Source organism: Chiloscyllium plagiosum, unplaced genomic scaffold, assembly GCF_037043375.1.
Source record: "Chiloscyllium plagiosum isolate Xiang-an unplaced genomic scaffold, Cpla_swu_hap1 HiC_scaffold_9, whole genome shotgun sequence".
Taxonomy (NCBI): Eukaryota; Metazoa; Chordata; class Chondrichthyes; order Orectolobiformes; family Hemiscylliidae; genus Chiloscyllium; species Chiloscyllium plagiosum.
This window is the reverse complement of record NW_028270147.1, coordinates 64,348,399-64,366,098: the sequence shown is the minus strand read 5'-3', so window position 1 is coordinate 64,366,098 and position 17,700 is coordinate 64,348,399. Positions and strand designations below refer to the sequence as shown.

The 17,700-nt window shown below is 36.6% G+C and overlaps 2 protein-coding genes across 16 annotated transcripts in view; one reads left to right on the top strand and one right to left on the bottom strand.

Annotated features, from left to right (window-relative positions):
* pde4dip (phosphodiesterase 4D interacting protein) overlaps nt 1-14,518 on the top strand; it is a 256,882-nt gene extending 242,364 nt beyond the window's left edge. For 7 of the 13 annotated variants that reach the window (XM_087990726.1, XM_087990715.1, XM_087990725.1 and 4 more), the window contains 2 exons: nt 1,371-1,431; nt 4,360-6,359. In XM_087990726.1, coding sequence (XP_087846852.1) covers nt 1,371-1,431; nt 4,360-4,499 — 201 coding nt within the window. In that variant the 3' untranslated portion in view covers nt 4,500-6,359. Of the gene's footprint in view, nt 1-1,370; nt 1,432-4,359; nt 6,360-14,431 lie in introns of those variants that run through there. The other 6 variants (XM_087990717.1, XM_087990716.1, XM_087990714.1 and 3 more) reach the window with 6 other exon arrangements.
* Nucleotides 8,592-17,700, bottom strand: part of LOC122554443 (5'-AMP-activated protein kinase subunit beta-2-like) — a 45,425-nt gene continuing 36,316 nt past the window's right edge. For 2 of the 3 annotated variants that reach the window (XM_043699502.2, XM_043699503.2), the window contains 3 exons: nt 16,640-16,773; nt 14,778-14,846; nt 8,592-10,956 (listed from right to left, as the gene is read on the bottom strand). In XM_043699502.2, coding sequence (XP_043555437.1) covers nt 10,879-10,956; nt 14,778-14,846; nt 16,640-16,773 — 281 coding nt within the window. In that variant the 3' untranslated portion in view covers nt 8,592-10,878. Of the gene's footprint in view, nt 10,957-14,777; nt 14,847-16,371; nt 16,517-16,639; nt 16,774-17,700 lie in introns of all 3 variants that reach the window. The other variant, XR_006312998.2, reaches the window with a different exon arrangement.

The following is a 17,700-nucleotide window of genomic DNA, read 5'->3' as shown; positions in this document are numbered from 1 at the left end:
TGCCAAACACAAGTACATGATGATAACAAAACAGAATGCAGAATCACAGCTACAGGGAAACATCAACTCTAATTTATCAGAGCTCTGTTCAAACATCGCTAATAGCAGGGATATGTAATGTGGACTGGAGTTGTGTTTTCACCTGGTGTCTCAGTGGTTAGCACTGTTGCTTCACAGCACCAGGAACCCGGGTTTCCTGCCTCGGGTGACACTGTGTGGAATTTGCACATTGTCCCCGTGTCTGCGTGGGTTTCCTCCGGGTACTCCAGTTTCCTCCCATAGTCCAAATATATGCAGGTTAGGTAAATTGGCCATACTAAATTGCCCATAGTGTTAGGTGCAGGGTTAATATAGGTTAGGGGAATGGGTCTGGGTGGGTTACTCTTCAGAGGGTCAATCTGGACTTGTTAGGCCAAATGGCCTGTTTCCACACTGTCGGTAATCTAATCTTTTCCTGCTGGTAATGCTATGATTAGCTTGCTTGTATTTTGGTGGCTTATAAGCAGAGTAGGGTAGGTTAGCTCAGTTGGCTTGATAGCCTATTTGGTGATGGCAACAGCATGGGTTCAGTTTGTACATCAGCTGAAGTTACCATGAAGGCTCTCCTTCTCAACCTGTCCCTTGCTGAGGTTAGTGACCTTCAGGTTAAATCACCACCAGTCACCTTTCCCTAATGAGAGAGTCTGTAAGACCATCAGCAACTTTATAAGTAGGAACACATATCCAAACAGATCATGTTCACAACTGCTCAGTTTGCCAGGAAGATTCAGGATAAAGTAAAGCTAATTTGTTTTCCCCTTTGCTCACTATTCATTATTCCCTGATTAAACAAAAATGGAAGACTTCCAACTAGCCCATTAACTATCTACTCAGAGGCAATAATAAAGGCCAGCAGATATTTGACTTACTTTGTGGTCCATTCTGGTTTTTTTCTCTTTCCAAAAATAAACATCTAAAATTTGCTTTTGATAGCAAACCAGAATAATTGAGTCCTATTCTTTTATATGAGCCAACTACAAAGTATTTAGTAGAGTGCGAGTTTATCTCAGGAAAACACAATTTGTACATTTTGCAGCAGATGATACTTTGATATGGATAACAAAAAACCTCTACATGCTGTTTATATTTCATTTTTGTCCAAGGGGCCTAATAAAAAAGAAAGGGCAAAAGGACTCAATTAAGGGATAGTTAATTCTATACTATTCATTTTACAAAAAAAACTGGTGTTCAATAAACCATTATTGCATATATGTGAAGAAACAATTTCAGTAAAATCTCATTGCAATGAAGTTTCAGATTTCCTATCTAGAACCTGTTGTTTCTCCTTTCTGACATTTTCTTCCCTGTGTGCCCTTTGTTTTTTTTGTGAGTCTGTTCAGGTGAATGATTGCACAATTGCTGGTGTAAAACCCTCCCTGAATGACGACAAAGGTTGGTAATGATGTATCTGTATGAGCATGTGTCACAAAAAGCCAGACTGATCTGGCTCTTCACTGATTGTTAACACTGCTATACGTAAAACCATTGCATGAGTCTGTCATTGTAATTTCTGTCATTATCTCGTTTACATCTAACAATTCTGTCCTCAAGCATTCACAAAAAGTGATTAATATTAAAGTAAAACCTCATTGACATCTGCAAGTATTTTATCCAGACGTGAACTGTACATAAAAATTCAGACACGTTACCAGTGGTTACACTTCGAATTAAGTAGTTGTTAAAAGTCACCAAAGCCTAAATTCTTTACTTCAAGCAAAGAAATGAATATACAAAATGGTGAGACTACAGAAATATTAATGCTTACTATATCCATTTTACAAAGCAATCAAATGCAACATCCTACCTAATGCTGATTCATGAAATTAGGAAGTGGGACAAGTAGTGGGAAGAGTGTTTCACTACTGTTTTCACTAACGTAACAGCAACCAGGTGTTCCTGACTTGCAACTGTGACTCTGATCTTCCAGAGGTTATGAGAATAGCGAAGTTCCTCTCTGAGCGTATTTTTGAACCATCATGGACGTGGGGTAGAAAATACTTCGTTTCATACAAAATTACAAATAAAACAAAGTAATGAATGGTCGTTTTCAGAAGTTCATTATGCAGGTTCCCCAGGATCACTGTTTTTCTTTATGTAGTCTTGGGTATCTGGGCAAATTGCAGATGGCAACAAAACTTGGAAGTGTTCTGACTTTTGCGGTACGGTGGTGAATTTCAAGAGGACGAAGACAGGCTGGTGGAATGGTCAGACATGTGGTTGAGAAGTCTGAAATAATTCATTTTGGTAGGAAGAGGCTTTAAGGGGTAAGATTTGAAAATGCGTAGAGAGAGATCGAGGGATACATTTGAACAAATTAACAAAGATTGTAGGGCAGGTTGAGAAGGCAATGGTGCATATGGCATCCTGAATTTGAAAGTATGGATAGGGTACAAAACGGAGTGTGATGAGCCTTAATCTGGAAGCGTTACAATAAGGAAAACTTGTTGATTGCACAGAAATTGTAACTTTTTAAACATATTTGTAAAGGACTTTTAAGAGTTTTTATCAATTAGAAGTTTTTTTAAAGAAGAACTGGTACTAGCAACCTTTGTCCTGAGAGAAGGATAAACATAGGATGGAAAATTCACATATTAAATAACAAAGAGACTGCAGCAGGGAAGATCAGAGAGGCTAGTGTGTGATAGTTAAAGATTTTTCAGGGTAAGAGCAGAATTGTGAAATGGACTGTTCTGCTACTTTGCTTCAAGATTTGCCAGTCTGTTTAACAAGGTTTATTAAAGAATACAGCTAGTCTCTGGGGAACCTGTAGCCTTGTGCCAACAAGACATTTGTAAACCCAAGTGTATAGGAGTATGGTGTTTAGTTGTCAACTGTCTTTATGGATCTTGAAAGGAATGAAGCTGCTATTTCAGATTAGTCAAAGCCCAAATTCATAAATGAGTGGAGATCAAGCATACGAGAGGCAAAGTTGGAAATTGGTGTCACAGTTGTATGGGAAGTGAAAGGAATGGTTGTTACCTCATAATTCTTGCTCGATCAGTGTTTTTTAAAAGAAGTTACTTATATTTACTGAGATCATAACAATAATTTCTTCATTGAGGATTGTTTAGTTAAGAATTCCCCCATGGGGCTTGTATCACAAGGATGTTTTGGTAAACCTATGAGAAACAGTGGATCAGTTTGGAGTAATGTGTCTCATACCAGGTACTACTGATGGGACTGTTGAATAAGAGGAAATTTGATAGCAGTGCTTGAAACCATCCCCATGGACAGGTTCAAGAACGTGGGGACACCAATTTAAGGTGGTTGGTAAAAGAAGCAATAGGAGGGAAAAACCTTTTTACACGTGAATTGTTAACATATAGCCTGAGAGTATGGTGTAAGAAGATTCAACCTTGGCTTTCAAAAGGGACTTGAATAGTTATTAGATAAATTAATACATTTCAGGGCCTCAGTTGCTGTTGGAGAGTTCCAGCATGAATGTAGTGGGTCAAATAACCTCTTTCAATTCAACAGCCATTCTATAACAGTAAATAAGGGAAGTATTTTTGCTGAACATGAAATGGTTAGTAATCGTGACAGCAACCTTTGCAGCAACAATTTAAATTCTTAACTGGAAACTTTTTTAAGGAGTCTGCATTAACCCCTTACTGTAATATAATTATAGATTGGCAATTCAGGATATATGAAATTGAGTAGGGCAGTGTCTCTAACTGTTATGCTTTTTATATAAATGATGTTTAGTTATTTTTACTGTTCGTTAAAAACATACTAGGCTATTTTCCTTTATTGCATTCAGTTGTACTCTACAAACTTAGAATTTACACAGTTTTTCTAATGAAATGACTGGACTAGTAGATTCATAAGTTTTGTACCGGTGCACAATCCTTTAACCAAAATGCTCGGAACTGGCTGGTTTTTGGAGTCCAGAATTTTCCGAATTTCAGAATAAGTGACAGTTTGATGGTGAAATTTTTTAAAAATCTTAACAGAGGAGCACACACATTAAGTAAAACAAGGCCTTGAAACAGAATCAAGGCCTGCTGGTGCTGGGCCACACACCCCACGTCGCATCTGAGTCATATGCATCAAGTGGGTGTTGACTTGGGTTAACTGTTTGCACGCTAAACAATCTTGTTAATAAGAAAAAAAACTTTAAAAACCTTTGGACTTTGGAGCCTTTTGGATAAAGGATTGTCTACCTGTCTGATATAATCTCTCACAGTACCAACACCACAAAAGTTTTCATTTTGGAAACACTTGTATGTCATTTACATGCTTGGCATATCTATTTTATATTATTGCATTTGTGTTTTACCTGGCCATCCATGTTGATGATAGCACTATCTTCCTTCCCAGCAGAAATCTCAAAGCTTGGTTACAGCTGTTCCAGAAGCTGGAACTTCATGAATTCTACTTATCCAGAAGCTGAAGCAAGAAGTCTGGGACAAAGTTCACTGTCTGGGAAGGGTGGAAGATATGGCCACAAGATAGTTTAAGTAGAAAACTTAAGCAGCCACCATTTTATTGGTTTGTTTTCTCGTTCGAAAGACAACACAATATTAGAATCTTATCCAACAAAAATAATTTAGTCCCACAACATTTGAAAACAAAAGTAAATTGCATCCTTTGTGTTTCCAGAAAGAACTAAGCTACATAGTTTGAACCTAACAGTGACTTCCTTCTGATTCTACATAAAAAAAAATGTTTAACTTTCTATTTCAAATTTTTACCTAAACAGAAAAGTTATTGGTGAAAGGATCTTGGTATCTTGTGCCCCCACAAAGGCTATGAGGCTTACAGCCTAATTTAAAATGCAATCTTAAAGGTATTGAGAAATTTAAAAAGAAATGTATTTCAGAAGTCTCAAAATCTACTGAAAATTCTGGTCAAGAGTTATTTGTAGTAATATATATATTACTACAAATATGTTTATTGTGGAGACAAAGAATGTACATCAAGAAACATTGAGCCTAATGGTAGCTTTGGTAAATATTGTCCTGATTTGAGTTTGTGCAATTTAAAGCAGAAAAGTCTAATTTGGTAGTGACTGGAAATATACCTCCCAATATTTGCTGCTAAGTGGAATGCTCACTGAGTAATCATTAAACAAAAAGTATGTGCAATAAGTTTGCCTTTGAGGCCAACTGCTGCAATGTGAGCTTTATCAAGCACTGGAATAAGACAAAACAAATTTAAAAACCTTTAACAATATCTTGCATTGTAAATTTTACTTTACAGCTTTGATTTAATAATGTTGTATAGTGGTTGAGAGTACGGTACAAAGTTAAGACAAGGCTGGATGACATTGTATTTTCTGCTGTAGATTATTAGAAATAGAGAATTTAGCACTGGTATTGTTTTTGCCTGCACTGTATATACAGCATGGTGCACATATAAGGTCAATATGTATGCTTGGGTATCTAATACACAAACAAAAGAATGGGCTTGTAAGAATTAAGGCAATTCAATATATATAGAAAACAGATGTGTATGAAAGGTCATTCTGTGTAATATACACAATACATCTGTATACACACAAGGATTTTTGGGCTAGTTGGCTTTATAATTCAAGACCCAGAACTTCTGTTCTTTAAACAGTTGGACACCAGACACTAAGTGATTATTGGCAACTTCCTAGTGTTTGGAGTACACAATGACAATGTTCCCAATTCTGAGACACAATGGGGTTTTCCTGCATTGGAAGTTTGACCCAGACCCAAAAGTCCTGGGATGGTAAGTACTGTTGGTAATGTTTGCCCAATCTGGGTCAGAAAATAGGAATTTTGGTCCAGATTAGACAATTTGGGTCATTATGTAATATAAGGTGCCATTTTTCTAATTACTGAAAAAGTTCTGCAGCTTGAGAATTTTCCCCATGTGGCTCTATAGTTGAAAATTATGGTTTCAATGGATCATAATTATTAAAACTGTTAATCTGGTTTTCATGGAGAAAAGATGACTTTTCAGTATTCAGAATTTGTTTGGGGTGCCAAAGCATGTGTTTGTGATTTGTTTTGCATGGTCATTGTATATTTAATGACTTTATTTAAAGCCAGGGATCAAGAAAGACTGGGGTTGGTTGTCAGGAAACTCAAGAAAAACAAAATATTTTCCATGATCTAAACAAATGATGATTGATCACTGATGTTTGTTAATAATTCAGGGTTCCTGTACACAGTCTATTTTGCAACAGGCATCTCCTATGGCACCACTGTATAAAGCGTATATACTGATCATTATGTAGTGTCTTTCAGGTTGTATATATTTTCCCAGTGTATATACATTCATTTGTATAATGGATTGTAGCAGTGTATGTATGACACAATTCTGGGAAATAAAGTTGTGTTTTTCCTGGATTGTTTTGCGAAAGCCATTCTGTGAAAACCTAAAGAGGTGTGGTTAATGTATTAAACAAGTTTGTTTTCTTCTCATGGTCCAAATAATAGACATTAAATGCTCAGTGCCTGTTGACTCCTTACTCCTCTGTTTAAGTTCATTTGGTTGTATTCAAACTAATGCTCATTTAGCTTCTTAGATGAGAATTGCAGCAACCAAGACCATTTAAAAAAAAAATGGTGGTGCTGAAAGGAGAACGATCCTTGAAAAACTGTTTCATATATAAAGCTATCTCCTACTTGAACCTTGGTTCAAGTATCTGAAGTAACCACTGTCTGCAACTTAGCGTCATAGCATGGAAACAGATCCTTTGGTCCATCTTGTCCATACCGACTAGATATCCTATCATAATCTAATCGCATTTGCCAGTACTTGGCCCATATCCCTCTAAACCCTTCCTATTCATATACCCATCCAGATGTCTTTTAAATGTTGCAATTGTACTAGCCTTCACCACTTCTTCTGGCAGCTCATTCCATACACACACCATCCTTTGTATGAAAAGTTGCCCCTAGATCCCTTTTATATCTTTGCCCTCACCCTAAACCTATGCCTTCTAATTCTGGACTCCCCACCCCAGGGAAAAGACCTTGTCTATCCATCCTATCCATGCCCTTCATTATAAACCCCTCCGACGCTCCAGGAAAAACAGCCCAGCATCTTTAACCTCTCTCTATAGCTCAAATCCTAAATCTTTTCAGAATCCTTTCACGTTTTGCAACATCCTTCCGATAGGAAGGAGACCAGAACTGTACACAATATTCCAAAAGTGGCCTAACCAATGTCCTGTACAGCTGCAACATGACCCCCCCCAACTCCTATACTCAATGCTCTAACCAATAAAGGAAAGTATACCAAACACCATGTTCACTATCCTATCTACCGGTGACTCCACTTTCAAGGAACTATGAACCTGCACTCCGAAGTCACTTTGTTCAGCAATACTCCCTAGGAGCTTACCATTTTGTGTATAAGTGTATCCTAAGATTTGCTTTTCCAAAATACAGCACCTCGCATTTATCTAAATTAAACTCCATCTGCCACTCCTTAGCCCATCGGCCCATCTGATCAAGGTCCCATTGTACTCTGAGGTAACCTTCTTCACTATCTACCATACCTCCAATTTTGCTGTCACGTGCAAACTTACTAACTGTACCTTCTATGTTCACATCCAAATCAATTATATAAATGACAGAAAGCAGTGGACCCAGCACCGATCCTTGTGGTAGACCACTGGTCACAGGCCTCCAGTCTGAAATGCAACCTCCCACCACCACTTTTCTACCTTTGAGCCAGTTCTGTAGCCAAATAGCTAGTTCTCCCCATATTCCATGAGATCTAACCTTGCTAATGAGTCACCCTTCAGGAACCTTCTCAAATGCCTTACTGAAGTCCATATAGATCACATCCACCACGCTGCCCTCATCAATCCTCTGAGTTTTTTTGAAGAAATAACAAAATCATGTTTGTGAGACGTGATTTCCCATGCACAAAGCTATACTGACTATCCCTTACCGTTCCAAATACCGTTCCAAATTCCCTCCTACTGCTTGCCGACCACCGATATTAGTTTCACTGGTCTATAGTTCCCTGGCTTTTCCTTACCTTATTTTTCTTAAATAGTGGCACCACGTTAGCCAACCTCCAGTCTTCCGGCACCTCACCTGTGGTTTTCAGTGATCCCAAATATCTCAGCAAGAGACTCAATAATCACTTCCCTAGCTTCCCATTGAGTACACCTGAACAGGTCCAGGGATTTATCCACTTTTGTGCATTTCAAGACATCCAGCACCACCTCTTCTGTAATAGAGACATTTTTCAAAGATGTCACCATCTACTTCCCCACATTCTATATCATCCATGTCTTTCTCCACAGTAAACACTGATGCAAATTTAAAAAAAAAAAATTATATTTCTCCTTGGACTTTTGAAAGATGCATTTAAATAATATTTCATTGCAAAAATTTACAAAGAAAGTAAAAGCACTACATTCTTGAATACAGGTGTGGTAACTAACACTAATGCTAAACAAGAAAACAACTGATCCAAGTGGTTTTAATTTCTAACATATATCAAGTTCACCTTATCTTCAATGTCTGTGATAAGAAAATGCATCATCTTTGTAGGTGTGTGTGAACTGTGAATATATTACACAACAAAATTGGGGCTTATGGTTAAGAAAGCACCAGCCATTATGTAATAAGCTGATTTTATTTTTGTTACAACCTTATATAGTATACACATCAATTTATACAGGAAGTGCACTCCAGTATCTGTAAAGACAAATATTCATGCTATTCCACACACAAATCTAGACCACTTTGTGCTCCAACAAAAATCTGTACAGGAAACATACTTGCTATTCAATCACAAAGGAGTGCAAAGAATCAACAATATAAGGCTTTGAAATTCTTCAAACAATTTGTACTGCCCTCAGAACACTGGATCATTTGGTACAACTCAAATGTCATGTTTCCCATTGTTTCAAAGGAAAGCTTTTCCAGGGTGCTAACAAATTTACCTTATAATGCATAGTTACTGTACTCCAGTTCTGCTAGCAAGTGACAAATCAGCCAGCGATTGCTTCAAATACTTGGGAATATAAATTATTTCCCAATTCAGTTTCTGCAGATGAGCAACAACCCCAGCTATTAGACTTTGATATTCAAATAAGATAGTTATTTCAAATCTTCATGCTTGTGCACTTTTAACTTGCAGCTTTAGATTAGTTTCAATTATTAGCACTGATAAAAATTAAATGTCCCTGCAGCACCTGCATCTTAAAATGAAATAAAGACTCTTGACTTGTCACTTGGCAGTAATTCAACTGGCGGAACAATCAGTTAGATCAACTTGATCCGAAATCATTAGCAAAAATGATTCCATGGCTATAATGCTCTCCTAGCTGCCCTTTCATTGAATCGCTGAATGACATGGCACTGAAGGATGCCAGGCGAAAGTGAGGACTGCAGATGCTGGAGATCAGAGTCAAGATTAGAGTGGTGCTGGAAAAGCACAGCAGGTCAGGCAGCATCCAAGGAGCAGGAAAATCGATGTTTCGGGCAAAAACCTTTCATCAGGAGGAAGCCAGTCAATCATTGCACCTGTGCTGGCTCTTCAAAAGAATGATTATCGCACCCTCCTGCTCTTTCCTCATAGCTCTGTAAATATGTTCCCTTCAAGTATTTATCCAATTCCTTTTAGAAGAAACTATTGAATCAATTTCCTTTCAGGCAGTGCAGTCCGGATCATGACAACTTGTTCTTCACAAATGTTGCTTCTAGTCGTTTTGTAGTCAACCTCCATCCATATCCTCTGACTACTGGAAACTACTTTTTCTTTATTTACATTATCAAGATCACTCATAATCTTAATTATTTCTGCCCTCAAGAGAATAACCCCCAGATTTTTAAAATTCTGTTCACTTCACTGAAGTCCCTCATTCTTGGTACATCTTGCAAAAGGCTTTGCTTACTATATGACGTTTCATACTCTGAAGTCACTATTGCTAAAGCCAAGGATCCCAGATGTTTTTCTTTAACAAACAAAACTTCTCAACTTGTCCTGTTGCTCTCTAGGATCTTTGTTCAGTTCCATATCGGTGTTCCCCTGCAGCCAACTGTACAATTTGGTTTATATTACCATTTCTCATTCTGCTATCAAAGTGTATCATTTCACACTTCTCTGCATTTAATTTCACCTATCTGCCAGTTTCACCAGTCAGCAGGATTCTGAACTTATTTACCATTATTTAAAATCACAACAAAAATCCTCTGTTCAATGCATCAACTCTGTGCAAATGGAGTTTTAACCAGTTTCTAATATTAAAACTCTAATTACAATTTTTTGTTTTATTTTTGTCGATCCTTTAAACAGCTTCTTAAATACATTTGCTAGCTGGGGGGAAATCATTATTTGGTGTACTTCACATTTTGCAAACCAATATTCTAGATAATAAGTTCCATCAAAAATATTCACACCAGTGCATCTACATTAAATTAAATAGCTGTGCTGCTACATATAAAGGTTCAGGTATTAAAAGATAGCACATTTCTACATACTAAACAGTCAAAGATTTCAATCAAAAAATTTATTTTACTAAAATAAAAAAGTTGTTTCACTCCCCGAAGTCAAATGTAATAAATTAAAATACTAGGATTTTTGAAATATTTCAAAATCATTTGAATTTCAACTGTAAGTTTTTCCTTGTAAAACAGCTCATCATGGCTGAGATAGCTCCTCAATTTCAGATGCATTTCAAGTTTCCCAAAGTACAAATCTAAAGTAAACATTCTGCATTGCCCTAGTTGATGCCATAGCATTGTGTCACACTTGCACGTCAATCTGGTAAAGTGCTTGTAACTATTATGTAGAAGGCAACCAACACAAACTGCTAAAATCCTAATGAAGCTCCATCACTGAATAGCCAACTAACAGACATTAATTTACCATTTGAGCATGCTGGCTAGAAATGGCAGATCAGATTGGCTTATAGAGTAAAGTAGTAACATATTTCTTCTTATATCGATGGGTGGCACTAAGAACCATCACACCATCCTAGGATAGAAAAGCAAGGTATTTGTTAAAAAACTGAAGTACAGCATTGACTTTAAATTCATCTTGACATGTTTAAGCAGGTTGTTCAAATGAAGATCAGTTGAGGTACTAAATCATTGAGCAACCAATAGTACTGTGGAGTAATGAGCTTCTACTATGTGGAAAATAATGCAGTTAAACTACAATGAAAAACAATTTTCTCATTATTGAGCTAGGAATCAAATTTTGACATAAGTTAAAACAACTCTTCCTTTAATATGAATTGTCAAGTTCACTTACTCAGAAATTGCATAAATCAATTAAATCAGCTCATTGAGGTGCAGTTAAGATTTCTGAATAGAAACAGATCAATTCAGCCTCTCAAGCCTGGCTTGTGAAAATCATGGCTGATGATGGTGTGAATAAGGGGCTCCCCCCCCCCCCCCCACCACAGTAGCTCAATTTTGTAAATCAACTAATTGCTGCACAAATAAGCCACAGAGATTAGGAATGTTTCACATACAATGTATAATCTCTACTGAGTTAACTGACTGTATCTAAATCGCAATAAGTACAATAAGCCACTCAGCTCCCTTGCGGGGGTTACCATTCCAGAGTTCTTCCTGACTATCATTTTGTATGTCCTTCTTCTGTCAGAATGAGACCTAGGTTTGTTTCTGAAAGTTCAATATGTTGGCCTGGGACACAAATTAAGCAATGAGCATTTGAAAATGTTACCAAAGAGTTTTCAGCATCTGTGGAAACATACTCTAGCGGCTATTATTGGAAGTTTGAAAATATAATTATATTAAGTTCAATTCCTTTCTCACCTCAATCTCTCAGACTGAAAAACAATTATCAAATTAGACTAAATGCTCAAGGTGTATAAGGATAAACAGGAGGGCAAGGATATTGACATGTATAGAAAGAAAGAGTCAATATCACACACATTTTAATGTAAAAAATACTATTTTTGTTAAATAGCATGTCTCAGTTTTGGTAAAGAAAGCACAAAGCCCAGAACGAAGACAGGATAGACAATAAACCTTCAGCTTTTAGCTCTCCACTGGAGTGAGCATTCTCAAGGTAGTGGCCAGAGTTTGTGACTTATATCAGATTGGCTGTCCGCTGGCATAAAGAAGCAAGTTTCATGGGGGCCTTGAAGAAATATTGTGGACCAGTATGGACCAGTGCAGCGCTGCAGCAGCCTAGGTTGAATTTATGAAGCCTAGAGAATGCTCCTGTGTCAAGTGCACTTACTTTCTAAATTCTTATTGGCTGCCATTTTCACTTTTATTTGACTTTTTTCTCAACAGCTACAATTGCATAATATATCTTATCTAAAATTTCATTAGTTTGGTTCTCACTTTCGGTTGGCCCACTGAAATCTCATAGGCAACTGTCTATATTGTTAGTATTGGAAAATCTGTATAAACTGAGTACTACATGGAAATTCTTCCTGACTATAAATCCAGTGTTGGGATGAACTAATGTCACTAAGATGTCATGGCATTCATGATTGTTATGGTATCTGGCCACTAGAGAGAGCTCTCTTGCTGGGTGAGTTATGACACTAACTATTTGGCATTCTTAGCAGAGTAGGACCTATCCCTTCATGCCTTGAAATATTCAGACTGCAGCAGAAGAAAATTCAGCAGGAAGACAGAGTATTTTCTCCAGTTGTCTTTCAAATACTAGCTCCAAAAAGATGGCTCATTTTGTATAAGGAAAAGCATTGTTTGGAGGGATATGGGCCAAGCGCAGGCAAGTGGTACGAGTTTACTTTGGGATTATGATCAGCACAGACTGGTTGGACTGAAGGTTGTGTTTCTATGCTGTATAATTCTATGATTCAGTTTTATTTAACCTGTGCTAATTTGCACATTGCACAACCAATCATCTGTCAATTATTTAACTGTAGAGAGAGAAATAAGTTCAGCATTCAAGTCCATTCTTAAAGTCTTAAGTCATATTGGACTTGAAATTTTAACTCTATTTTTCTCTCCACAGATGATGCCAGATATGCTAAGTTTCTCCAGAATTTACTTTTTATTTCAGGTTTACAGAATCCATAGTATTAAGATTTTATTTGACTCTTGTGGAATATTGTAGGCAAACCTTTTGTCAAGACTGTCAGAACTGTGTCTTTAGAAAGCAAGTGAGATGGGGCAACTTAGAAATCCAACTGCACAAGGAATGCCTTTGACAACACTAAGTTTCTTTGTAAGCGTTATGAATTAATAAATTGTCCAGTTCAAAATGATAATAAAACACTGCTATTAGCCTCATCTGAGAAGAGCTGATTGAAGTCCTCCTAACGCCTGAAACGCATTTCTGAGACTTCTGCATTTCTGCAAGCAGCAGCACATACATGAGGGCACTGAAAATCTGCCCCCAAAAGCCCAAATCATCTGATAAGATTCACAGGGATGACCAGAGAAAAGAATGCCTCACAAATAGAATAGAAGGAAAGGATGAAGAATTGCTCCTCCAATTGTAGACTGATTGTTTTCTGTGATAGGTTTATTAGTAAATTTATAAAGCTAGTCTATGGGAAAATTGCAATGAATGCTATTGCAATGAACATTGTCAATTGCTAAATTTAAATCTGAGATGAGATCTGAAATTCAGTAGAAAGGATAGTGGTGATTGTTTAAAATATTCTCACTTTGTAAATATACAATGGAAAAGGTGTGATCTCATCAGTTTGGGGGATGACTTTTACTGTAAAGGAGCATCCAAAAGTTATTTTGAAAACACCATTTGATAACTCACGCTTGTTGACTTGTGATATCGAGAAAATTAATGTTTTTATTCTGTGTTGTCGTTTAAAATCTAATAGGGCTGATATTATTTATTGAGGATATTGATGAACGTCTAAATCTTCCTTTGTGCAAATCCAATGCCCTGGAGATCAACATAAATATAGAAGGCAAAAATAGAAATTGCTGGAAAAGCTCAGCCGGTCTGGCAGCATCTGGGGAGAGTATTCAGAGTTAACATTTCAGGTCAAGTGACCCTTCCCAGTGTTCTGAGGAAAGGTCACTCAACCAGAAATCCAACCAGGTTTTTTTTTATAAATATGGAAGGTAATATTACCACATGACTGCATCAACTAATAACAGAGTTAGTGGGAAAGAAGAGAAAAAGCTCCTAAAACCTTAAAATTAACTCTGAAAATCAAAAAGCAGTCCTCAAGGGGTGCCCCTGAAAGATTATTATTTTGTAACTCGGAGCAGACCAGATTGCACACCATCAACTGTAATGCATCACTTGTTCTGAAAGTAGTGGCTCTGATGAAGAATCCTGAAATATATGGTCTGTCATATGTAGAAAGCACAATATAATCTGCAATGTTCAAAATCAGTCTCAAACAAAAACAACTGTTTGCAACATCAACTAAACTAAAAATAAAACACAGCAGATACTGGAAATCTGAAATAAAAAATGTGCTGAAAATTATAATTGAAATATTAATTTTGTTTTCTGTCCACAGATGCTGCCAGACCTGCCTGCTGAGTTTTCTCAGAATTTCTGTTCTTATTTATGTTCAGAAAATATTGCCTGATCAAATACGACTACCAAGAACAACCTGGAGCCACACAGTCATGCAAGACCTAAAATGTCTGACATAAGGTTCCACAATGAATGGCATACGCGTAAGACAAAGTTTTAAAACACTGCTTATTCCCTTGGAGTTGTAGGTGATAAGTATAGGATTCTCCTAAGTATGTAGCTAAACTCAAGAAGACTGTGCTTAGAGTTTTTAGTAATTCTGAGTAGCTATCAAGGCTTGAATATTTTAAGGACTCAATAGAATTTGAAATATACAACCAACTTACTTTTATGGAAAGTGCATATAGATGATTCAACATCACATGGTTCGGTTCAGGTAGTAAAGCTGGATCACACTAGGTGAACAAGGTAAAATGCTGATTAATCTTGCAGTCTACCAATGGCTTACATAGATTATAGAATAAAGATTAATAATTAGTTGAACTGTAAAACAAGTTTGCAACAGATCTCTGAAGGCTGCTTAAAAATCAACAAATAATATAATTCCAATCTGAACTATTTGTATCAAACTGCAATCCAGATCAAATCCTGAAGTCAGAAGGGAAACAAAAACTTCAGGAAAGGTGAGACAACTGTGGAAGGAAAATAGAAAAGTGCAAGAATGGATTGAAAAAGAACTGGGTTTTAAAGGGTGAAGGATTCATAAATAAAACAGCGAAACAGTAGTTAAGGACTAAATTGGAACTTGAGGAAAATACAGTTTTGTCTTCCAAATTAAATGCATCTCGACTTGCAGGATCATCTGAAATCAGTGCAATGTATTTCATAAATACAAGAGGATTTAACACTGACAAATCCCCTGGACTAGATTATGTTTATGTGAGGAAAACAGGGAAGAATAGAAAAGAAACGTCTGGATTCCTATGAAAGTATGATCTCCAATAACTGATAATTCTATGAGTGACAGGTCTAAGCAGAGACAGTAACACTGAAACAGGTAAAATAATTTAAAATGACACAAATACTTATCTAATAATCAAAATTATTTTAATAGTCAACATTTATTTAAAATGGAGAAGATTCATGGTGAGTAGCCTTATAAATTTATAGAATATCTTTAACAATTTCCTGCACAGAACATTTAGCAAAACTACAAATCATGGAAAACCTGAACAGAATGTGAGATAGAATTTATTTTTGAAAATAAAAAAATGGTGTATACTGGTGAGAAATGTTGTGGTAACTAGGTTGTTGCAGTCAAATTGACTGAAATTGCAGAATTGTGGACCTCAGTACAGTCAGTTCTTCTATAACACGATGTTCACGTTCTTGTGCAATCCCATGTTTGAGAAAAATCACGCTTTAGAAACAGCATTTAAAATGTTGGTACTGTAATCATGTTACAGCCAACATACTTTTAGAAGGTCACTATTGAGAAACAGCGTTCCCAATTCATTAATTGCATTACAGCGAATTTATGTTGACGAAATGCACGATATAGTAGAACAACCTGTATTTGGACTCCAGTAGTTTCATAGCTACATAAGTTGCAAAATTTAGTTAGAAGCTTAAAGCTCCAGAGGGCACCAAAACAGAAGCAGCAATAAGGACAAAAGAAACAGCTTGTAAAGAAAGAGTTGTTTGGTTATTCAGTTGAGCAGACAACTGAAATTTAATATTAATATTACAGGTTGTAGGAAAATGGAGCAACATAAGTAATAGAAAGAACTGGGAATTACATAGTACTTTTCACAATTTCAGGCTGTCACAATAGTTTATAACTAATTAAGTACTTCTGAAATATTTTAACTCTTATAATCTTGTGAAACAAATCCAATTTCTGCACAGAGGTTCCAAAGAGAGCAATGAGATAAATGAATAGATAATCTGTGTGTTTTTTTTTTAAATATTATAACATACCTTTGATGATTCATTGATAGAATTTAAGGTTGGAGTTTATTTCTGGAAAAAACAAAATGTGTCCTTTCTTCCACATAAGCACTTGACAAATGCATTTAAAAACACTGCGTTCCTGCCTCTGTCTTGTATGTACTATTAGAGGGTTCTGAAGATTTAAAATTATATATAAATTGAAATCAGTTGGAATAACGCAGGGACTAAATGAGAAGATGAAATAACAGATTTGTTTGTGGTTACACCAGCAACTTAATCATTTTAATTAACTTACTGAAATGTGTGTGTCCTTGTTGAGAATGACCTGGAGAAGATGGGGAGGTAAAATGGGAGGCGCCTTAAAACGTTCTTCAGGTCTCAACACATATATATCCTGATGATATGGACCTGGAGGGGAGCTTGACAAATCTAAAATAAATGGAATATTACATCAGTATAAAAATGTATACAAATAATAAAAAAATGGTTTGTTTCCTCTCAGACCATAGTGTGGCATCATTGTATACAGCCCATCCAATTCAACACTAAGTTATAGGAGCAGGCTTTTCAGTGCATTGAGCCTATTCAGTCATTCAAGGTCATGGCAATGCTGATGGTGACCTTAACTCCACTTTCTTCCAGGTTCTCCATAACCCTCAACTCCCTTATCAATCAAAGAAAAATCTGTCTGACTCAGCTTTGAATATATTCAATGACCAATCCTAACTGCAGTCTGTGGAAAGGAACTCCAAACACTACTGATCTTCCAAGAAAAGAATTTCCTGCTCATCCATCTTAAATCAGAGACTCCCTCACATTTTTAAACACTAACTAATTCTAGCTTCCACCAGAAGTGGACACCTCCTTTCTGCTTCTACCAAAACTGTTCACAGTACTCCAGTATAGTTCAACCAATGTCCTGGTCATTTAGCAACAGTTCCCCACTTTTAGGTTTCATCCTCCTGGCAAATAAAAATCAACATTACATTTGCTCTTCCAATTACTCCTGTCATTTTTGATTCATGTCCACAGATACCAGGACCCCTTTTACCTTAGCATTCTGCAGCTTCCTACTATTTAATCTTTTTCATTTTTCTTGCCAAAGTGGACAACCTCACATTTTCCCACATTATACTTCATTTGCAAACTGTTGGCCAATCACTCAACTGACCGAAATACCATGGCAGATTCTTTGCACCATCTTCAGAATTTTCTACTTCGATTTAAATCATAAGTAAATTTGGCTATTATACAGTCTGTCCCTTCATCCAAGTCATTAATATAGATAACAGATATAAATCATTAATATAGGTACAATAACAAATCTAGCAACCTCGGAATCAAGGCGGTGCAGAA